Source organism: Anoplopoma fimbria, chromosome 3, assembly GCF_027596085.1.
Source record: "Anoplopoma fimbria isolate UVic2021 breed Golden Eagle Sablefish chromosome 3, Afim_UVic_2022, whole genome shotgun sequence".
NCBI lineage: Eukaryota > Metazoa > Chordata > Actinopteri > Perciformes > Anoplopomatidae > Anoplopoma > Anoplopoma fimbria.
Window position 1 is genome coordinate 25,664,163 of NC_072451.1, and position 18,277 is coordinate 25,682,439.

Genomic DNA, 18,277 nt, shown 5'->3' on the forward strand with positions numbered 1-18,277 from the left:
CAGTGTTTAATGACATTGCTGGCGTTTCTTGACGAACATATTTCGTCACGGTATTCCTTAATAAAATTAATATTGTTGATGTGTGGACATGATTGTTTTATTAATCCTATTATTCACCTATTGTTGTGTGTCTCCCTGTTTGTGATAATCTCACAGGCGGAGAAAAAGATAATTTCTATCACAGAGTCGCTGAACACAAAGACATCAAAAAGGTTGCGATCATTCTGAAAACAGCAATCAGCTCCCAAAGAGCACAAGCCTCTGCTGTTCTGAATCAGTTCAATCAATTCAGTGGGATTTGGGACAAAGACAGGAACCTCAAAGTCAAGGTTTATTTTTCTGAGAACATAACATTCTTGTTTTCACCTTTGACAGAAAATATACTGTATGTTTTCCTATAATAATACCATTATGCTCATAATACTATCATGTGTATCATAATGTTTTAAAGGAATTCAAGGACAGCAATCCATCCTTGATCCAGATCAAATCTGAAATCCAGCACTACGACTCAATTCAACAAGAAATTGATGCTGTCAAAGCCATCATTGTTTTGGGGTTCACTGAATTGTCAACAGGTAAGGTAATCGTAATGTGTTCTGGACTTTTCCCACTATTGCAGTTAGAAGGAACATAGTTGTCACTGCAAAATGTCATCCACTCCAATAATTAGAAATGTCACTCAATATTATTATCTAGTGGTTGCACTAGGAGGGGGAAAAATGACAAAATTGAGCTTTTGGGAACCAAAAGGTTCATACTAAATTGCAGGGCTACCCATTCAATTATTTTGTCAAGATATTTCTATCTAAACGAAAGTGGTGGACCAACAGACCAACATAGCTATCTCCGCCACAGACAAAAACAATACCAACAAGTAAACCTCTGACCCAAGAAGCAACATCCTCTTTGTTATAGGAAACATTTGATTTGATAGCAAAATGTTTTAGTTGGTTATCCCATCACTTGTAGGTTGTGCCTGGTTTGTGTTAGAGGGGAGGAATGCAAACTATGCGCTTTAAATTGTGTTTCCTGTATACAGAGCCATTAAAGAAGTCCTTGACAGTTGAGACCAAAGCCTGGAAGAAGCTGTTGTGCAAATACCTGAAGGAGAAGTACAGGAAGAAAATGATTGAAACCAGCATACATACTAACAGATATCTTGGAAAACTATCACATCCTGTGACTAATCTGGAAGATGTGCGTCGTGCCATGGGGGCCCTGTCTAAACTTCGGGACGCTGAAATAGAAACTGATATGACATTGATTTCCATTGAGGTACAAAAAACACAATCAAGGATATACTCTAGCTAAAGTCTAGTTCTTACTGCAATGCTTATATGACCTGGTGCAGAGCATAAATAGAGCTGCTCAAAAAAAGGGGCAGCATTATTTAGGGCGTAGGGCGACATGTACTGGTGAGAGGATGAATTATGATCCAGGAAGTCAGGTAAAAGATCTATTAGCTCTAAGACTTACCAGACACCAAAACTCCACACAGCAGTTTCTGATAACTTTTGTGATGTTTCCAGGCTTGGAAAACGGGCAAAACTTGGTGAAAACTTGTGTTAGTAAAGAAAGAAAGATAATGACAAGAACAAATGGGATTTGGCACTCTGTAAGATAAGAAATACACAAGGAAATTAGGAATTGTTTGGCTTTGCATGATCTATGGGGCATTATAAGTGAAAGGTATCAGAGACTATTTGTGGAGATTGTTTTTTTTTCTAAAAAATTATATTTGTGTCGACATACAATTCATAGAAAAGATATTCACTGTCAATGTCTATTTTAAGTCATACAATATTTTATCTTTATAAGTTAGCCTTGCTGTGATTCATGAAGCTGTCAAATAACCATCATATGCTGATGTTATATTTTACAGGAAGCTTATGAAATTTTAACTAGATATGAAGGAGAGGTGACCAAAAGAGAAGCAGAGGGGGTGCACAATCTGAGAAGTTTCTTCACAAAGCTTCAGTCTAAAGCTGTAACTATCAACACTCTTTTCATACTTTTTTGCTTTGATATTTTAAAATGTGTTTCTTTTTCAGCTGTGGTTTTGTTTTTTAATTCCTGACTTTCCCAGAGATCAGTGCAAGATGAGCTTGTTCGTAAGCAGCCCAAGTTCAAACAAAACCTTCTGGAGTGTGTTGAAACTTACCAAAATGATGTTAGCACTTTTTTGAAACAATATGATTCAGTAAGTAATCTGTGAATCTTTAAGTCTCATCATTGTTAGTAGTTTTTTTATCTGTTGATTCAAATGAATCAGTTCACATGTTCCTGTTTTTAGGAAGGCCCCATGGCTCATGGAATAGCTCCCCAAGAAGCCAGCCGCAGACTCCAGAAATGTCAGGTAACACTGTCGAATGATTTTATACCATTCTATATACTGGTCAATGATGCATGAAAAGCATATAAACAAATAGAAAAGACTTAAAACATTTCAATTTGAGGTAACAATTAATTTAAATTGTAAAATCTGGGAACTATCTCAAGTCTCAAGATCCTCCACTTCAAAACAGACTTTATTGTTTTAGACCAAGTCACTTGGATGTAAAAATGGAAAAAAAAGTCGAATTCAACAAAGTTAGATAGAGAAACTACCCAATAGGGTCTACAGATATCAGAGTATTTTGTACCAAAAACTACTTACTTACTCTGTCTACCAGCTACGTACTGTACCCCACATCCAAGTGCAGTCACAGTGAACATCCAGGGAAAGGACATTGAGATTGTGAAATCTTATTAGTACCTGGGTGTTCACTTGAACAATAAACTGGACTGGACTAATCATACAAATGCACTTTACAAAAAGGGTCAGAGCAGACTGTATCTGCTGAGGAGACTGAGGTCCTTTGGAGTGCAGGGAGCCTCTGTGGTGGCATCAGCCATTTTTTATGCAGTGGTCTGCTGGAGCAGCAGCATTTCGACAGCTGACAAGAAGAGACTCAACAAACTTGTCAGGAAGGCCAGCAGTGTGCTGGGGTGTCCACTGGATACGGTGGAGGTGGTGGGAGACAGGAGGATGATTGCTAAACTGTCATCCCTGATGGACAACCTCTCCCACCCCATGCAGGACACCCTGGCAGCTCTGTACAGCTCCTTCAGCCACCGTCTGCTTCACCCCCGGTGTGTGAAGGAGAGGTACCGCAGGTCCTTCCTTCCTGCTGCTGTCAGGTTGCACAACCAACTCTGCTCCCAGCAGACCACATGACACATGTGCGATAAAATACACTGTACAATTTATAGCTATAATAGTTTTTCTGTCTTTACATATAATATTTCAGTTATTGTGGATTTTTTTTTTACTGTTTTTTATTGCTTATTTATAATACTTGTTTTTTTATTTCATTTTATTTGATCTTGTTTTTCTTTTACTATGTCTCTTGTTTTGCACTATACTCTATGCTGCTGTAATCCTGTGAATTTCCCCGCTGCGGGACTAATAAAGGATTATCTTATCTTATCTTTTAAAGAGTATATATAACTTAGCTTGTCTGATATAGTGGATAAAGTGTTGTCGATGATCTTTATGAATATGCAGTGTATCAGCTCATAAGACCCCTAACCAAGGACTTCAATGCTAAAGTATCAGAGGTGATAAGTGAGCAGGGGATTAAAATGCATATGAATTTGTTTATAAACAGTAATTTATTCATATCAACACACGTTTGAGATCATGGTGAATTTCTTTTTTCATTTTTGTCTTACAGGTTTTAATTGTATTTTAATGTTTATTTTAAGATCTTATTCTGCTAAATAAAATGCAAACTATATCAGCATCAGCTGCTTTTCCCAGATAAGATTATCTTGAAAACTTATTTTTTGGATGTTTTTTTCAGGCTGGATTTGAAAAACTATGGAGAAATTTCACCACATATACTTCTGGGGAGCAGCTTCTTGGCTTGCCAGTCACAAAGTATGACTGTCTACAAAAGAAAAAGTGTGTTACCACTCTACAGAAGCTTACCCTACATTACCAGAACAATGACAATTCTTGGTTATGGTGATCATTTTTATGGTATTTTATAATGTATTTAGACTAATATATATACAATTTCCTACCTTAGGAAAGAGCTTGACCTGCTACAGAAACTCTACAGCCTATATGATGCAGTGATGAGTAAGATTAGCGGTTACTATAGCATTCTATGGACGGATGTGGATATTGAGAAGATCAATGCAGAACTTTTGGAATTTCAGAACAGGTAATACAAGTTTTTATGGGCAACCTCCCCCACCTTACAGATATAACCAATTTACTATGTAATGTGTGGGTTTTTTTATACGATGGAGAATTTTTTTTATTTTAGGTAGGCATCTGCCAATATGAAAATTTTAAAGTACATAAAACAATACTCTTGCCCAGATTAATACAAAAAAACCTCTTTAATTGCTGTAAGATGAAAGTGTTCAAATATATGTTGTGAAAACAAAAACTACTATTATTTGTATATTTCTTCAGGCATACAGTATACATCAATGATTATCCCTATGTCTAGGTGCCGAAAGCTACCCAAAGGACTGAAGGACTGGCAAGCCTTCCAAGAACTGAAGAAGACAATTGATGATTTCAGTGAGTCATGCCCTCTGCTTGAGATGATGGCGAGCAAGTCTATGATGAAGAGACACTGGGACAGGATCACAGACCTGACTGGGCACCCATTTGAGGTGGAGTCCGATACCTTTACTCTGCAGAACATAATGGAAGCACCTCTGTTGAAGTACAAGGACGATATTGAGGTTTGTTGGCAGTTTTAATAGTGTGGTTGCACCTTCCCGTATCTCAAATTGCAATGGTTTTTATCTTATTATGTTCGTCACCCTCTTAAGCTTGGCTTTGTTTGCATTTGTAGGACATCTGCATTTCATCTGTGAAGGAGAAGGATATTGAGGCCAAGTTGTCACAAGTGAAAGAAGTGTGGTCCAGCCAGACCCTGAGCTTGAATACATTCAAGGATAGAGGTGAACTGATGCTGAAAGGGGCAGACACAGCAGAGATCCTCTCGTTCCTGGAGGACAGTCTGATGGTGCTGGGATCACTGCTAAGCAACAGGTACAACAGAGCTAACACTGACTTGAAATTATATTTCAAAATGTTGACCAAAATCAATATTTAACACCAAGTAGGAAAAAATAGATTGAGGCAATAGAAACTAAATACCAACTAGACTGAATGTGACTATAACTGAGGATTCAGAGAGGGAAATAAAGTATTGATGCATATAAATTTGGTTCTATTTAATCAAGGTATCCATCAGTTATAGTGCCCATACAATGGCTTGTGCTGTCTTAAGAAACTTTTGTCCTTGTTTGCCTTTTATAGGTACAGTGCCTTCTACAAAGCAGAGATCCAGGACTGGGTGTCAAAGCTTTCAACATCATCTGATGTCATTGAACAGTGGGTTATTGTGCAAAACCTGTGGATCTATTTGGAAGCTGTGTTTGTTGGGGGTGACATAGCCAAAGACCTGCCACAGGTATAGTTAATATTTTCTATCTTTATACATCAAAAATTCTAATTTGGTCTCTTCCTTCGTAAAATACAAATAATACTTAATATTTCCAAATGTAGGAAGCAAAGCGTTTTCAGAATATTGACAAGTCCTGGATTACGATCATGCAGCGAGCCCAAAAAGTCCCAAATGTGGTGGAATGTTGTGTGGGCGATGCAACTCTCGGACAGATCCTACCAGATCTTCAGAAACAGCTGGAATTTTGTCAAAAATCTCTTGCAGGGTAAAACTTTGTAAAGCTCTTTTTGTAGTTCACTACTTTTTGTTAGAAACATCAGAGGGGTTAAAAACATTTATCCGAAAACCCTTCTATGTAGTGCTACCTTGTATGTATGGAGTTGCATGTATTTTAATTTCAGTGATCTACTCTAGTTTTCCTACAAATTGCTACTGTCTGTATTCTGTAAAACAAAACACTGATGTATGAGAGATTCAAGTAGCATATAAATGTGGTTATTATGCAACAGCGTCATTTCAAAGTAGCTGCAAAGTTGTTTTATCAAATCACTTGTATAAATAATGTCTCTTTGCCTTTTTCTGTAATTTATTTGCATTGGGGCTAGTGTCATCATCAGATTTAGTTATTATTGATTCTTTATTTTCACGTCTTGCAAATTTTTGTTGATGAAGGCGATGTGTTAACTGGAGATGATGTGATCTGACAGGTACCTTGAGAAAAAGAGGCTCCTCTTCCCACGGTTCTTCTTCGTGTCTGATCCAGCCCTTCTGGAAATCCTTGGACAAGCCAGTGATTCTCACACAATTCAGGTTAGAACATCGGCGGAAAAATTATCATAGTACCTCTGCCAATTACATGTTTTTGGTCCCACTCATATTCTCATGATTTCTCGAACTTGTGTGGTAAAAATGTAGTAAGACTAATTTGAGCTGCAATCATTTTTTCAGTCACATCTTCTCGGAGTGTTTGACAATGTTAATGAAGTAGAGTTTCATGCAACTGAGTATGACAGGATTTTGGCTGTTATTTCACAAGAGGGAGAAAAACTACTGGTATGTAATATGCTAATTGAATTAACAGAATTTAAATATAATTTAGCACTGCATGTTTTATTCTTAATGTAAAGGACTTTGTTGTGTTTTGTTTGTGATCTATGAATCTATAATATAACTTGTAACTGCAGTGTAAGAGAGAAAATATGGTAGAAAAACGAAACTAACTTAAAGTTGTACTTGAGTAAATGCACTTTGTTTTGTGTTTGTGGTTTCAGCTGGACAGCCATGTCATAGCACAAGGACCAGTGGAGCTCTGGCTCGGGGAGCTGTTGTTAAAACAGCAGGCTTCATTACACTCTGTTATCAAAGCTTCAGATCTAGAGATCAACGATGAAGACTTCGATCTTCTCTTTTTCCTTAACAAGTTCCAAGCACAGGTCAGAAGGCAGCTGTGAAAATGTTGAAAACATTGACAGTTGTCATGCTAGTTGCACCCTAACACCCTTGCGTAAGATATCAGGTTAACACAAGGTTGGTTCAGGGTATAATTATGAAAGATTCTTTCCATTGTTGAGTCTGACTCCAAGTGTAACAAGTTCGAATCATGACAAGAACTCTCCGCCTTCTGACCATAGCTCCTTGTAGGTGCTTCAACAACAGTAGATTAAACACTGTACTCACTAAGGTGTTTCTAGAAAACACCTCATTACACATTTTAGGAAAGCTTGTTTGTTTTCAGATCTTACTACTAAATGGTATCACCTGACAACTTAGCAGACTAACAAATGATAGCAATGGTCCAATTTTTTGTATTCTTGGATATTCTTTATATGAAACGTGTTTGTAAAATAACAAACATGAATACACTTGTAGTGTTGAGAGATATAAAGAAAGACTGGTGACATTGATAGTTCTTTAATTGTTTTCAAGTACAGGTGGCGCTGTATTTAATGTATATTAGCTAGTGCTTTCAGGTAAAATTCTGATAATTCAATTCATAAGATGCATCTTTTCTTGCGTTGTTTGCTCTTACGTTTTTAGGTTGGCCTGCTGGGAATCCAGATGCTTTGGACCAGAGATTCAGAAGAGGCACTAAAAAATGCTGAAGATGACAAGGAGATTATGCCTCATACCAAAAAGAAATTCCTAAATCTACTCACTGCACTTATTAAACAAACCACCCATGACCTGAGCAAATTTGACAGAGTCAAATATGAGACGCTCGTCACAATCCATGTGCACCAGAGTGATATATTTAATGACCTAGTAAGATCTCTGAAAAATCGTACTTGTCATGGATCCTATTATATATGAAACTGGTTGTTATGTCGATTATGTAACGCATTCCGATTGATATCCTACTTTGTCCTCAGGTAAAAAAGCGTATAAAATCTGTCAGTGACTTTGAATGGCTGAAGCAGAGCAGATTTTACTTCAAAGATGACCTGGATAAGGTCCTCGTTTCAATAACTAATGTGGACTTCATTTATCAGAATGAGTTCCTTGGCTGTACTGACCGTCTGGTCATCACCCCTCTGACTGACAGGCAAGAGAAGAGGAGTTTGATTTGGTTACTTAATCATCAAATTAACTTTTCATATATACTGTTTGATTTCAAAGTGAACTTAGAGAACTGCGTTTTATCAACAGGTGTTATATCACACTGTCCCAGGCTCTGGGTATGAGCATGGGAGGAGCCCCTGCAGGGCCAGCCGGCACCGGGAAGACTGAAACCACAAAAGACATGGGGCGCTGCCTCGGCAAGTATGTGGTGGTGTTCAACTGCTCGGATCAGATGGACTTCAGAGGACTTGGCAGGATATACAAAGGTATCCAGGCAAAACATCCAGCAGTATGATGTACAACTTCAGTTATCTCATGATGTATTCTTTTTTAGGCCTTGCTCAATCAGGGTCCTGGGGCTGCTTTGATGAGTTCAACAGAATCGACCTGCCAGTGCTTTCTGTTGCTGCTCAGCAGATCTACATTGTTCTGATGGCACGCAAGAAACACAAAAGCTCTTTCATCTTTACTGATGGAGACTGTGTACATCTGAATCCAGAGTTTGGCCTATTTATCACTATGGTAGGATACACAAATGCACATGAAGCTCATAAGAAACAATAAATATACACTTTATATACACAAATGCTGACACTCAGTAACTTGTTGTCACTCCATGTTTAGAACCCTGGATACGCAGGTCGTCAGGAACTTCCCGAAAACCTAAAAGTGCAGTTCAGGACAGTTTCTATGATGGTACCAGACCGGCAGGTGGGTCAAGGCTACTTTTGATGGAAATCCTTTTTTTCCCCCTTCTACGCTAGTCTTAACACACAGTCATTTCTTTCATTTTCTTGGGCAGATCATCATGAGAGTCAAACTAGCCAGTTGTGGATTCAATGACAATGTCATCTTAGCCCAGAAATTCTTTGTCCTATATAAATTGTGTGAAGAACAACTGACAAAACAGGTGAGAAGTGTGTGGTCAGTGCTTGATTACTATATTTGTATGATTATTGACCTAATGACACAGCCTCTGCTTTTTGTCAGGTCCACTATGACTTTGGCCTGAGGAACATTCTGTCTGTGTTGAGAACACTCGGGGCCAATAAAAGAGCACGGCCTAATGACACAGAGTCCAGCACAGTCATGAGAGTGCTGCGGGACATGAATCTTTCTAAACTAGTATGACAGGAACTCAGTGTTAACCACCTTGCATAATATGATATATTTTGGAGGCATAGTTTTGTGTCAGCAGAGGCTGTGTATGTGAATCTTTCTGTATCTTTCAGGTGGATGAGGATGAGCCCCTATTCCTCAGCTTAATCAATGACTTATTCCCTGGTATCCAGCTGGATGGAAGCACATATGTTGAACTTCAAACTGCTGTGGCCCATCAAGTTGAGCTTGCTGGTATTGTCAACCACCCACCATGGAACCTCAAACTGGTTCAGGTACCTCAAAACCTCTTCGTCTGGATTTTAAAGTCACGACAAGAAACTTTCATTTTGTGTTGAATTGCATGATTTCTTCTGATTTTGCGGAATCCAACCCTGTGACACCGATGACAAGCATTGAGCATAACTGTCGATATAGACGTCTCGCTGTTTATCTCGTTTACTATTGTTGGTCATATCGAGGCATCAGTATTTATTGGACTGTTTCATAACTAGTTAAATGTTCCTCACAGGTACTTTAAGCTCTTGATGTATTTTGTATGTTATAAAGTTATTGTTTGGATTATATGTCACTGATGTGTTACTGTCACTATCAGCTATATGAGACTTCAAGAGTGCGCCATGGCCTGATGACTTTGGGCCCAAGTGGAGCTGGGAAGACCACAGTCATCAACCTGCTCATGCGGGCTATGATGGAATGTGGAGCCCCACACAGGGAGATGCGCATGAACCCCAAAGCAATCACTGCACCACAGATGTTTGGTCGTCTTGATGCAGCCACCAATGATTGGACTGATGGGATCTTTTCCACTCTGTGGAGAAGGACACTTAAAGCCAAGAAAGGTTTGTAATAAGAAGTTAAGTGCACATTCAAACTGAATCACAAAAACATTCACTTTTTGCTTAAGCAGCACACATGACTTAATGCATGCTTCTACCTAAAAGTTTTGGTCACACCACCTATAAAATGGTCTGTCCCTGAGACAGAATGAGTAAATGAAAACGTTGAAGATATAGTTTGAGAATTTAAGGATTGAATTATGATTGTTCAAAGAGTGTTTACACTTCAGGGGAGTTCATATGGATTGTGCTTGATGGCCCTGTGGACGCCATATGGATTGAGAACCTCAACTCTGTGCTTGATGATAACAAAACACTGACCCTGGCTAATGGTGACCGCATCACCATGTCTCCAACCTGCAAGCTGGTGTTTGAGGTGCACAACATGGATAATGCCTCTCCTGCTACTGTGTCTCGGGTGGGAATGGTCTTCATGAGCTCATCAGCTCTTAGCTGGCGACCCATACTCCAGGTACAGTTGTTTTATGAAATATCAAAGAAGAAAGTGTTTGCAGAAAATAAACAACCTTCTTTTACAAGTGCTTCTTGTGTTCCAGGGATGGGCTAACAAGCGCATTGCAAAAGAGGCAGAAAGCATCATGAATTTATACGATAAGATATTTGAGGACGCTTATTTGTTTATGAAGCAGAATCTTAAACCCAAAATGGAGCTTCTGGAATGCAACTACATAATTCAGGTTTGTATGCAGAAAAATGCTGAAGACAAACAGAAATTAGATGATGGCTCTAACCTTGTTTCATGAAACACTGAATAATCTGAATATGATCCATCCTCAGTCAGTGAATCTGCTGGAGGGCCTTATCCCAACCAAGGAGGCAGGGGGCTTGGCCAGTAGTAAACACCTTGAACGCCTCTTTGTCTTCTGCCTGATGTGGAGCGTAGGAGCCATTTTGGAGTTAGAGGATAGAGACAAATTAGAGGAGTTCATCCGAGCTCATGACAGTGGCATTGATGTGCCTCAAACACAGCCAGGAGAGACTATATTTGAGTACATGGTCAACCCAAAAGGTACAGTCCTATTATATACCATAAATGCCACCTCTTTACTGTTTTTGTCTGGCTTTAAAGTTAGTGTTTGAAGGACCGTTTTATCCTGGGTTTACAACTTTAAGGTTGGCAACTTCTGTTTCAGGTGAATGGTGTCATTGGAATAACCTTGTGGGGGAGTATGTCTATCCTACTGATCTTGTGCCAGACTACGCCTCCATTCTTGTGCCAAATGTGGATAACGCAAGAACCTCTTTCTTGTTGGAGACTATTGCCAAACAACGCAAGGTGATCTAGTCTCTTTAAACTAAAAGAGTATTTTTACTAATAAAATATATTAAATTTTTTGCTTTAAGGTATGTCTGTGACAGACCAATATTGTATTTCCATAGGCTGTTCTGCTTATTGGTGAACAAGGGACAGCTAAGACTGTGATGATAAAAAGCCACACTAAAAAATATGATCCTGAGACGGACCTGTCGAAGTCCCTAAACTTCTCCTCTGCAACAGAACCCGTGATGTTTCAGGTAGAACATGTATTGTTCTCCTTGCATGGCTTTGTACAGTTCTGAATTGTTTCTGGTTCACGAAAGTTTTTTTTCCCACTACAGCGAACGGTGGAAAGCTACATTGAGAAAAGGATTGGCAGCACCTATGGACCCCCAGGGGGTCGCAGGATGACAGTCTTCATTGATGATGTCAACATGCCCATTGTCAATGAATGGGGCGATCAGGTGTTTATATAGTAGGATTTTTTTATATATAAATATATATATATTCACCAATTCATGTTCAGTCTGAGTAACTACTGTATGTGACTATCCAACTAGATTACCAATGAGATAGTACGCCAGATGATGGAAATGAGTGGCATGTACAACCTGGACAAACCAGGAGACTTTGTCACAATTGAGGACGTAGATATTCTTGCTGCCATGATTCATCCCGGTGGTGGGAGAAACGACATCCCACAAAGACTGAAGAGACAGTTTACAGTCTTCAACTGCACTCTGCCATCCAACACATCCATTGATAAAATCTTTGGTAGCTGTTTCTAAAATGATACATTTTTCGGCTTACTTTAGGATATATGAAACACTTCAATTGTTTTTCATACTCTTTTTATGCAGGTGTCATCGGCTGCGGATATTTCCATGAATGCAGGGAGTTCAAGCTTGAGATTTCAGATATGGTAAAGCGTCTTGTGTCTGCTGGGAGGATTGTATGGCAATGGACAAAGGTAATCACTTAAAAGATGATTTGACTTTGATTATAGGTTTTGATTTATCAATGAAGAAATTACCTGATTTGATGATTTCTCATTGAAGATAAAAATGCTTCCTACACCATCAAAGTTCCACTACATCTTCAATTTGAGAGACTTGTCAAGGATCTGGCAAGGAATGTTAAACATTAAGGCCGAGGAGTGTAATGACATCCTTACTCTCTTGGCACTTTTCAAAAGTGAATGTACGAGGGTGATTGCTGACAGGTGCAGTGCTTCCATACAGTGATTCCCCTTTTAAGTATATAAAAATGGAGAAAAAAAGCATACTGATTTTTTTTTATCTATAGGTTTATTTGCTCTGAGGACAGAGAGTGGTTTGAGAAGGCAGTATCCCGTGGGATTCAAGAGCATGTTGACCCCAGCCTTGTCCCAGAACTTCATTCTGAGCCATACTTTGTGGACTTCCTGCGAGAAGCTCCCGAGCCCACTGGAGAAGAAGATGAAAATGCCTGTTTTGATGCCCCCAAAATTTATGAACTGGTATGAACTTGGTATTTAGACCATTATATGATATCTTTACTATTGATCTAGAAAACTGTCACCAAAATCTAAGCAAACTCACGTTCTTACAGGTGCCAAATTTTGAGTTTTTAGCAGAAAAGCTGATAATGTTTCAGACCCAGCACAATGAGGTTGTAAGAGGCTCCAGTCTAGATCTGGTTTTCTTCACGGATGCCATGACTCATCTGGTCAAGGTCAGACTAAAAGCCAATCTAACCGATGCATATCGTGTAGCGTTACCCCATACATAATTCTGATTTATTTGAGATTTGCCTTTGTAAAGATCTCAAGGATCATTCGAACTGACAATGGCAATGCCCTGCTCGTGGGAGTGGGAGGATCAGGGAAACAGAGCTTGACTCGCCTGGCCTCATACATAGCTGGATACAACATCTTCCAGATCACACTGACAAGGTAAAAACAGGAAGAAGATAACTTTCAGCATTTGTGAGGCAATTTGTAAGAAGATAAGGGGCAACAAGATAAGTGGGTTACTAAGGAGAAAACTTGAAAAGTCTCTGTCTTTGTTTTAAAATGTTTGTTCAAAGGCTAAGGGAATTAGCCTATCTAAGATCTAAGGGGGGCTAAGGAAATTCAATATTATATCTCAATTATAATTAACAGTTTTAATCCATTTGTACAACTCCATTGGTAAAGTAAAACATTCAGATAATTTATGGTAATCTGATAAAAATGTAATTCTCACCATTCTATTTACACTACAAAACATTGTTATTACTATAACACATAATTCCCATTAACCCCTATGTTCACATGTAAATTTATATATTGCAAAATACTACTTAGCGACATGTTATCAACCAAATGACACTTTTGTATTTTTGATTACTTGGATAGATTGTTTGAGGAATTGGACAATTTGTATTATGCTGTAGATCATGAAAAACATAGACCTGTTAAATTCCACTTGGTAGCAATGAACCAATTCATTCATCATTTAAGGCCTAAATTGTCAAATAAAAGCAAGCCTATAACTATTATCATTTATGATTATTTATTTTTTTGATATTTTGGACTAGACCAAATGTTATTTACATTGTTATTATTATTGTACATTGTTCAGGCAAGACCATTTTCATAAGAAACGGCGATTTTAAAATGGCACTAGACCTTATTTGTTAAAAAGCCATAGAGTGAGTATCTCATGAACCCGTGTCCTGTTGGCATCCAGATGTCCGGAATTGTGCTCTTTTCAGTTTTTACACATGCTATATACTATATATATACTGACTTGTTTGTTTTTTCATCAGAACATACAACATAAGTAATTTCATGGACGACCTGAAACTGTTGTATAAAACAGCTGGCGCTGAGGGAAAAGGCATTACTTTCATCTTTACAGACAATGAAATAAAAGAAGAAGCCTTTCTTGAGTACCTCAACAATATTCTTTCATCCGGAGAGGTGAGGACTTCACTTCAACAATAAAACCTTAGACAATACTTGTGCAGTGCCCGTTCAAAGTGGGCCTGTTCAGAATCGGACAAATGCTTTGCCTGTCGTGTTGCTAGTTGCAGACCCGAGTAGCAGATTACCCACAGTCACAGTACTAAAATACACTGTAGATATCCAACTGGATTCTGCTTCCAGTTTTCTATCCACACTTATGACTCCAGGGAAGTGAAGAAGAGTTTGGTTGTCAAGTGACTGCATGTTGTCCAGCATGTAGTCTGCAATTACCTCACTGACAATTATCTGTCCGCAGGTGTCCAACCTTTTTGCTAAAGATGAGATGCAAGAGATCACCCAGAACCTGATCGCTGTATTGAAAAAGGAGTTTCCTCGTGTTCCACCAACTTTTGACAATCTTTATGACTACTTCATATCCCGGTCCAGAAAGAATCTCCATGTAGTTCTTTGCTTCTCACCGGTAGGTGGAAACTTTGTATATCCGTTACACAAAAGCAGTAACCTAAAGGTAGTACTTTGTGTACTCTATATTTCTCTGTATCTGTTTTGTTACATGAATGCCGTTGCATTAAACATGAATTTACTAGGTTGCCCTAGCATAAGTGAATGTTCATATTTAAATTACATTATCTGCTTTCCTTGACAGGTGGGGCAGAAGTTTCGTTCGAGATCCTTAAAGTTTCCAGGGTTAATTTCTGGCTGCACCATGGATTGGTTCACCCCTTGGCCCAATGAGGCTCTGGTGGCTGTGTCCAACTATTTCTTGTCTGAGTTTCCAATGGTTTGCACTGCAGATGTGAAGGCTTCTGTGGTGACCACCATGGGTACATATCATGACAAAGTATCTGAAACCTGTGAAAGCTACTTCGAAAGGTACAACACACAATCATATCTAGGAACACACTGTTACATTATGATTATACATTTCCAGATGTTCTCAAGATTCTAGTGCAGGGACATATTTTACATGAACTTAAAGTTGTACGCTGTTTATCTTTCAGGTTTCGAAGAAGAACTCATGTAACCCCTAAATCCTACCTCTCTTTTGTAAATGGATACAAAACACTGTACTCTGAAAAGCACAACTATATCAACACACTAGCAGAGCGCATGAATGTTGGTAAGAAAGTTTAAGCAGCAAGGTTATGCCTTAAAGATGACATGTACGTAAAAACTTTGCAAGGTCTACTCAGGAAAGGGATTTTAAAAGATGTTACCGATTTCTAGGGTTGGACAAACTGATGGAGGCTAGTAAGTCTGTGGCTCAACTTTCAAAATATCTTGAAGTCAAGGAAAAAGAGCTTGCAATAGCATCGAGCAAAGCTGACAAGGTACAGTAAATAATAAATCTCCAGTCTCCCGCGACCCTGCACAAGATATGGATGGATGGATGAATGTTTGGAAAGTAATGTGTAACTTTTCTGGAATCTACTAATTTAAATATAAAAGCAAGCATAAAAGGTTGGAGCAAGTATGACATACATTGGTTAGGAGGGCGGGGAAATTTACACCACAGATTATGTAAATTAATCAGTCAAAGGGAGTTATGCAATTATTTGTCATTGTAGAATGAATAACTAGCCAAGGTTTAGAAAACTGAATGAAAGGTCAACAGATTTTGGTGTTTATGGGATACTTCTTATTCATACATTTCTTGTTGCATTCCTATAGGTGGTGGCAGAGGTGACAGTCAGTGCTAAAGCAGCTACCATTGTAAAGAACGAGGTCCAGGTTGTGAAGGATAGAGCCCAGAAAATTGTGGACGGAATTGAGATAGAGAAAGCTTATGCAGAAGAAAAGCTCGAGGCTGCCAAGCCAGCCTTAGCAGAGGCTACAGCTGCACTAAATGTGAGGTTTTTGTGACTTTATTGAACATATTAATGTATTTACACCATATGAAGTGTGCACTAAACAGTATCATCAAAAATGTTCCAGACAATCAAGCCTTCTGACATTGCCACTGTGAGAAAATTAGCCAAGCCTCCACATCTGATTATGAGGATTACGGACTGCTGCCTGCTGTTGTTCCAAAGGAGGTTGGACACTGTCTCTATTGATCCAGAACGACAGTGTATTAAACCATCATGGGCAGAAGCACTGAAGGTAATGCAAATTATGACTGTTTCAGATTCAATTGCTTATTTTATTTCAGTTGTTGGTTTTGTGATCTAGTTACTCGTAACCTGCAAATTGGAAGCAATTTCTGTCAACCCATAAAGAGAAATGAGTTCCCATACGTGTGTTCTGTAGTGTTGATAATAATAAATACATACAAAAAGTAATCAACATTGTGAAGTTACTTATGGCTGCGTTTTGTCCTCTCTCCCTTGTCTTCTCTTTAGCTCATTGGTTCCACTGGTTTTATGACCTCCCTCCAGCAGTTCCAAAAAGACAGAATTAATGAGGAAATGGTAGAACTGCTGCAGCATTACTTTGACATGGAGGACTACACAATGGAAAATGCCAAGAAAGTATGTGGTAATGTTGCTGGTCTGCTAGCATGGACACGAGCTATGGCCACATTCTTTGGCATCAACAAAGAAGTGCTGCCACTCAAGGTAAAGTCGATCTTCATCATGGCAGCTAACCATTTTATGCAATGCAGATCTGATGTAGTTGCCTAGTGACATTAATTCTTCAAAAGCTCTGTTCTAAGCCTGCTTTAGGGTGTTCACACACATTTTAGATATATAAAAAAACGGGACTGCATTGTAGACATAAATATTATAATAATGATTCTTCTTTGATTTTGGTTTTGTTAACTTTAATGTCCCCTCTCCGTGTGCAGGCTAACCTGACCATTCAGGCAAGCCGGCTAACATTGGCTAATAACGAGCTAGGCGCGGCTGAGGCTCAGCTGACTGAAAAGCAAGCAGAGTTTGACAAAGTCAAGGCCAAATGTGATGCTGCCATGAAAGAGAAACAGGTGTGGTATAACCTTATAAAACATTTTTAATATTGTATTTATTTTAAACAAAAAAATCAAATTGTGGATCACTTTACACATTGCTTTTTAAGGACTTGTTGGATGATGCTGAGATGTGTAGGAATAAAATGCAGGCTGCATCGGCACTTATTGATGGACTTAGTGGAGAGAAGGTTCGCTGGATAGAGCAAAGCAAAGAATTTAAATCACAGATCAACAGGTAGGTTACAAAGAAAACCTAATTTAAAAATGTAAAATGATATTCTCAAATTACAGGGGGGACATGCATTGTTATTATGATTAGGTCTGGATTTTTCAGGTGAGATTAGCTATTTATTGATTATAAGAGAATTTAAATGAAGTTATTTTCTTCTGTTCTTTCTGGCAGACTTGTGGGGGATGTGCTCCAGCTCACTGGCTTCTTGTCTTACTGTGGGCCATTCAACCAAAGTTTCCGTGACATGTTGTTGAAGGACATCTGGGAGAGGGAGCTCAGGAGGCATAAAATCCCTTTTACAGAAAATCTCAACCTCATTTCTGACCTAGTAGACCCTCCCACTGTAAGAACAACATCCAGTTCTATTTATTTTACATCATTACTAGCTGCACAAATTCATGTTATTCATGTGATGAAACACGCTCCTGTTTTGTTTAAGATAAGCGAGTGGAACCTTCAAGGACTCCCAGGAGATGATTTGTCTGTGCAGAATGGCATCATTGTCACAAAAGCAACAAGATATCCCCTCCTCATAGATCCCCAGACTCAGGGAAAGGCTTGGATTAAGGAAAAAGAAAAGGCTAATTCTCTCCAAGTACATAGTACAAGTGCAGTACAACACAAATGAGTTGTTTTGGTAGTACATGGTATGGAACTAATCAGTGTTCTTTCTTTCAGGTGACATCACTCAACCACAAGTTCTTTCGCTCTCATATGGAAGACTGTCTTTCTTTGGGACGCCCACTGCTTATTGAAGATGTATGTGAGGAACTAGACCCTGCCCTCGACAATGTCCTTGAGAAAAACTTTATTAAATCTGGGACCAGTTTCAAGGTAATGTAGCTGCCATTCCCACTTGAAATCACTAATACAACTAAAATGTGTCTTCTGCTAAATCCTGGATTTGT

General features: G+C 38.8%; 1 protein-coding gene across 1 annotated transcript in view; it reads left to right on the forward strand.

Annotated features, from left to right (window-relative positions):
* Positions 1-18,277, forward strand: part of LOC129089384 (dynein axonemal heavy chain 8-like) — a 33,787-nt gene that overhangs the window by 9,387 nt on the left and 6,123 nt on the right. Inside the window, 49 exon segments of the mRNA XM_054596802.1 lie at positions 157-329; positions 452-578; positions 1,043-1,278; positions 1,886-1,990; positions 2,090-2,203; positions 2,297-2,359; positions 3,849-3,949; positions 4,077-4,214; positions 4,509-4,749; positions 4,863-5,062; positions 5,333-5,486; positions 5,582-5,745; positions 6,188-6,290; positions 6,429-6,533; positions 6,752-6,913; positions 7,518-7,742; positions 7,850-8,022; positions 8,127-8,305; positions 8,374-8,561; positions 8,664-8,750; positions 8,842-8,949; positions 9,030-9,164; positions 9,272-9,433; positions 9,754-10,000; positions 10,228-10,469; positions 10,555-10,695; positions 10,796-11,027; positions 11,152-11,294; positions 11,399-11,533; positions 11,618-11,740; positions 11,837-12,050; positions 12,137-12,246; positions 12,335-12,498; positions 12,582-12,774; positions 12,867-12,989; positions 13,079-13,209; positions 14,067-14,220; positions 14,522-14,686; positions 14,873-15,099; positions 15,228-15,346; positions 15,454-15,557; positions 15,898-16,074; positions 16,162-16,329; positions 16,569-16,784; positions 17,015-17,152; positions 17,245-17,372; positions 17,541-17,712; positions 17,809-17,964; positions 18,048-18,203. Of these exon segments, the coding sequence (XP_054452777.1) occupies positions 157-329; positions 452-578; positions 1,043-1,278; positions 1,886-1,990; positions 2,090-2,203; positions 2,297-2,359; positions 3,849-3,949; positions 4,077-4,214; positions 4,509-4,749; positions 4,863-5,062; positions 5,333-5,486; positions 5,582-5,745; positions 6,188-6,290; positions 6,429-6,533; positions 6,752-6,913; positions 7,518-7,742; positions 7,850-8,022; positions 8,127-8,305; positions 8,374-8,561; positions 8,664-8,750; positions 8,842-8,949; positions 9,030-9,164; positions 9,272-9,433; positions 9,754-10,000; positions 10,228-10,469; positions 10,555-10,695; positions 10,796-11,027; positions 11,152-11,294; positions 11,399-11,533; positions 11,618-11,740; positions 11,837-12,050; positions 12,137-12,246; positions 12,335-12,498; positions 12,582-12,774; positions 12,867-12,989; positions 13,079-13,209; positions 14,067-14,220; positions 14,522-14,686; positions 14,873-15,099; positions 15,228-15,346; positions 15,454-15,557; positions 15,898-16,074; positions 16,162-16,329; positions 16,569-16,784; positions 17,015-17,152; positions 17,245-17,372; positions 17,541-17,712; positions 17,809-17,964; positions 18,048-18,203 (7,721 nt within the window).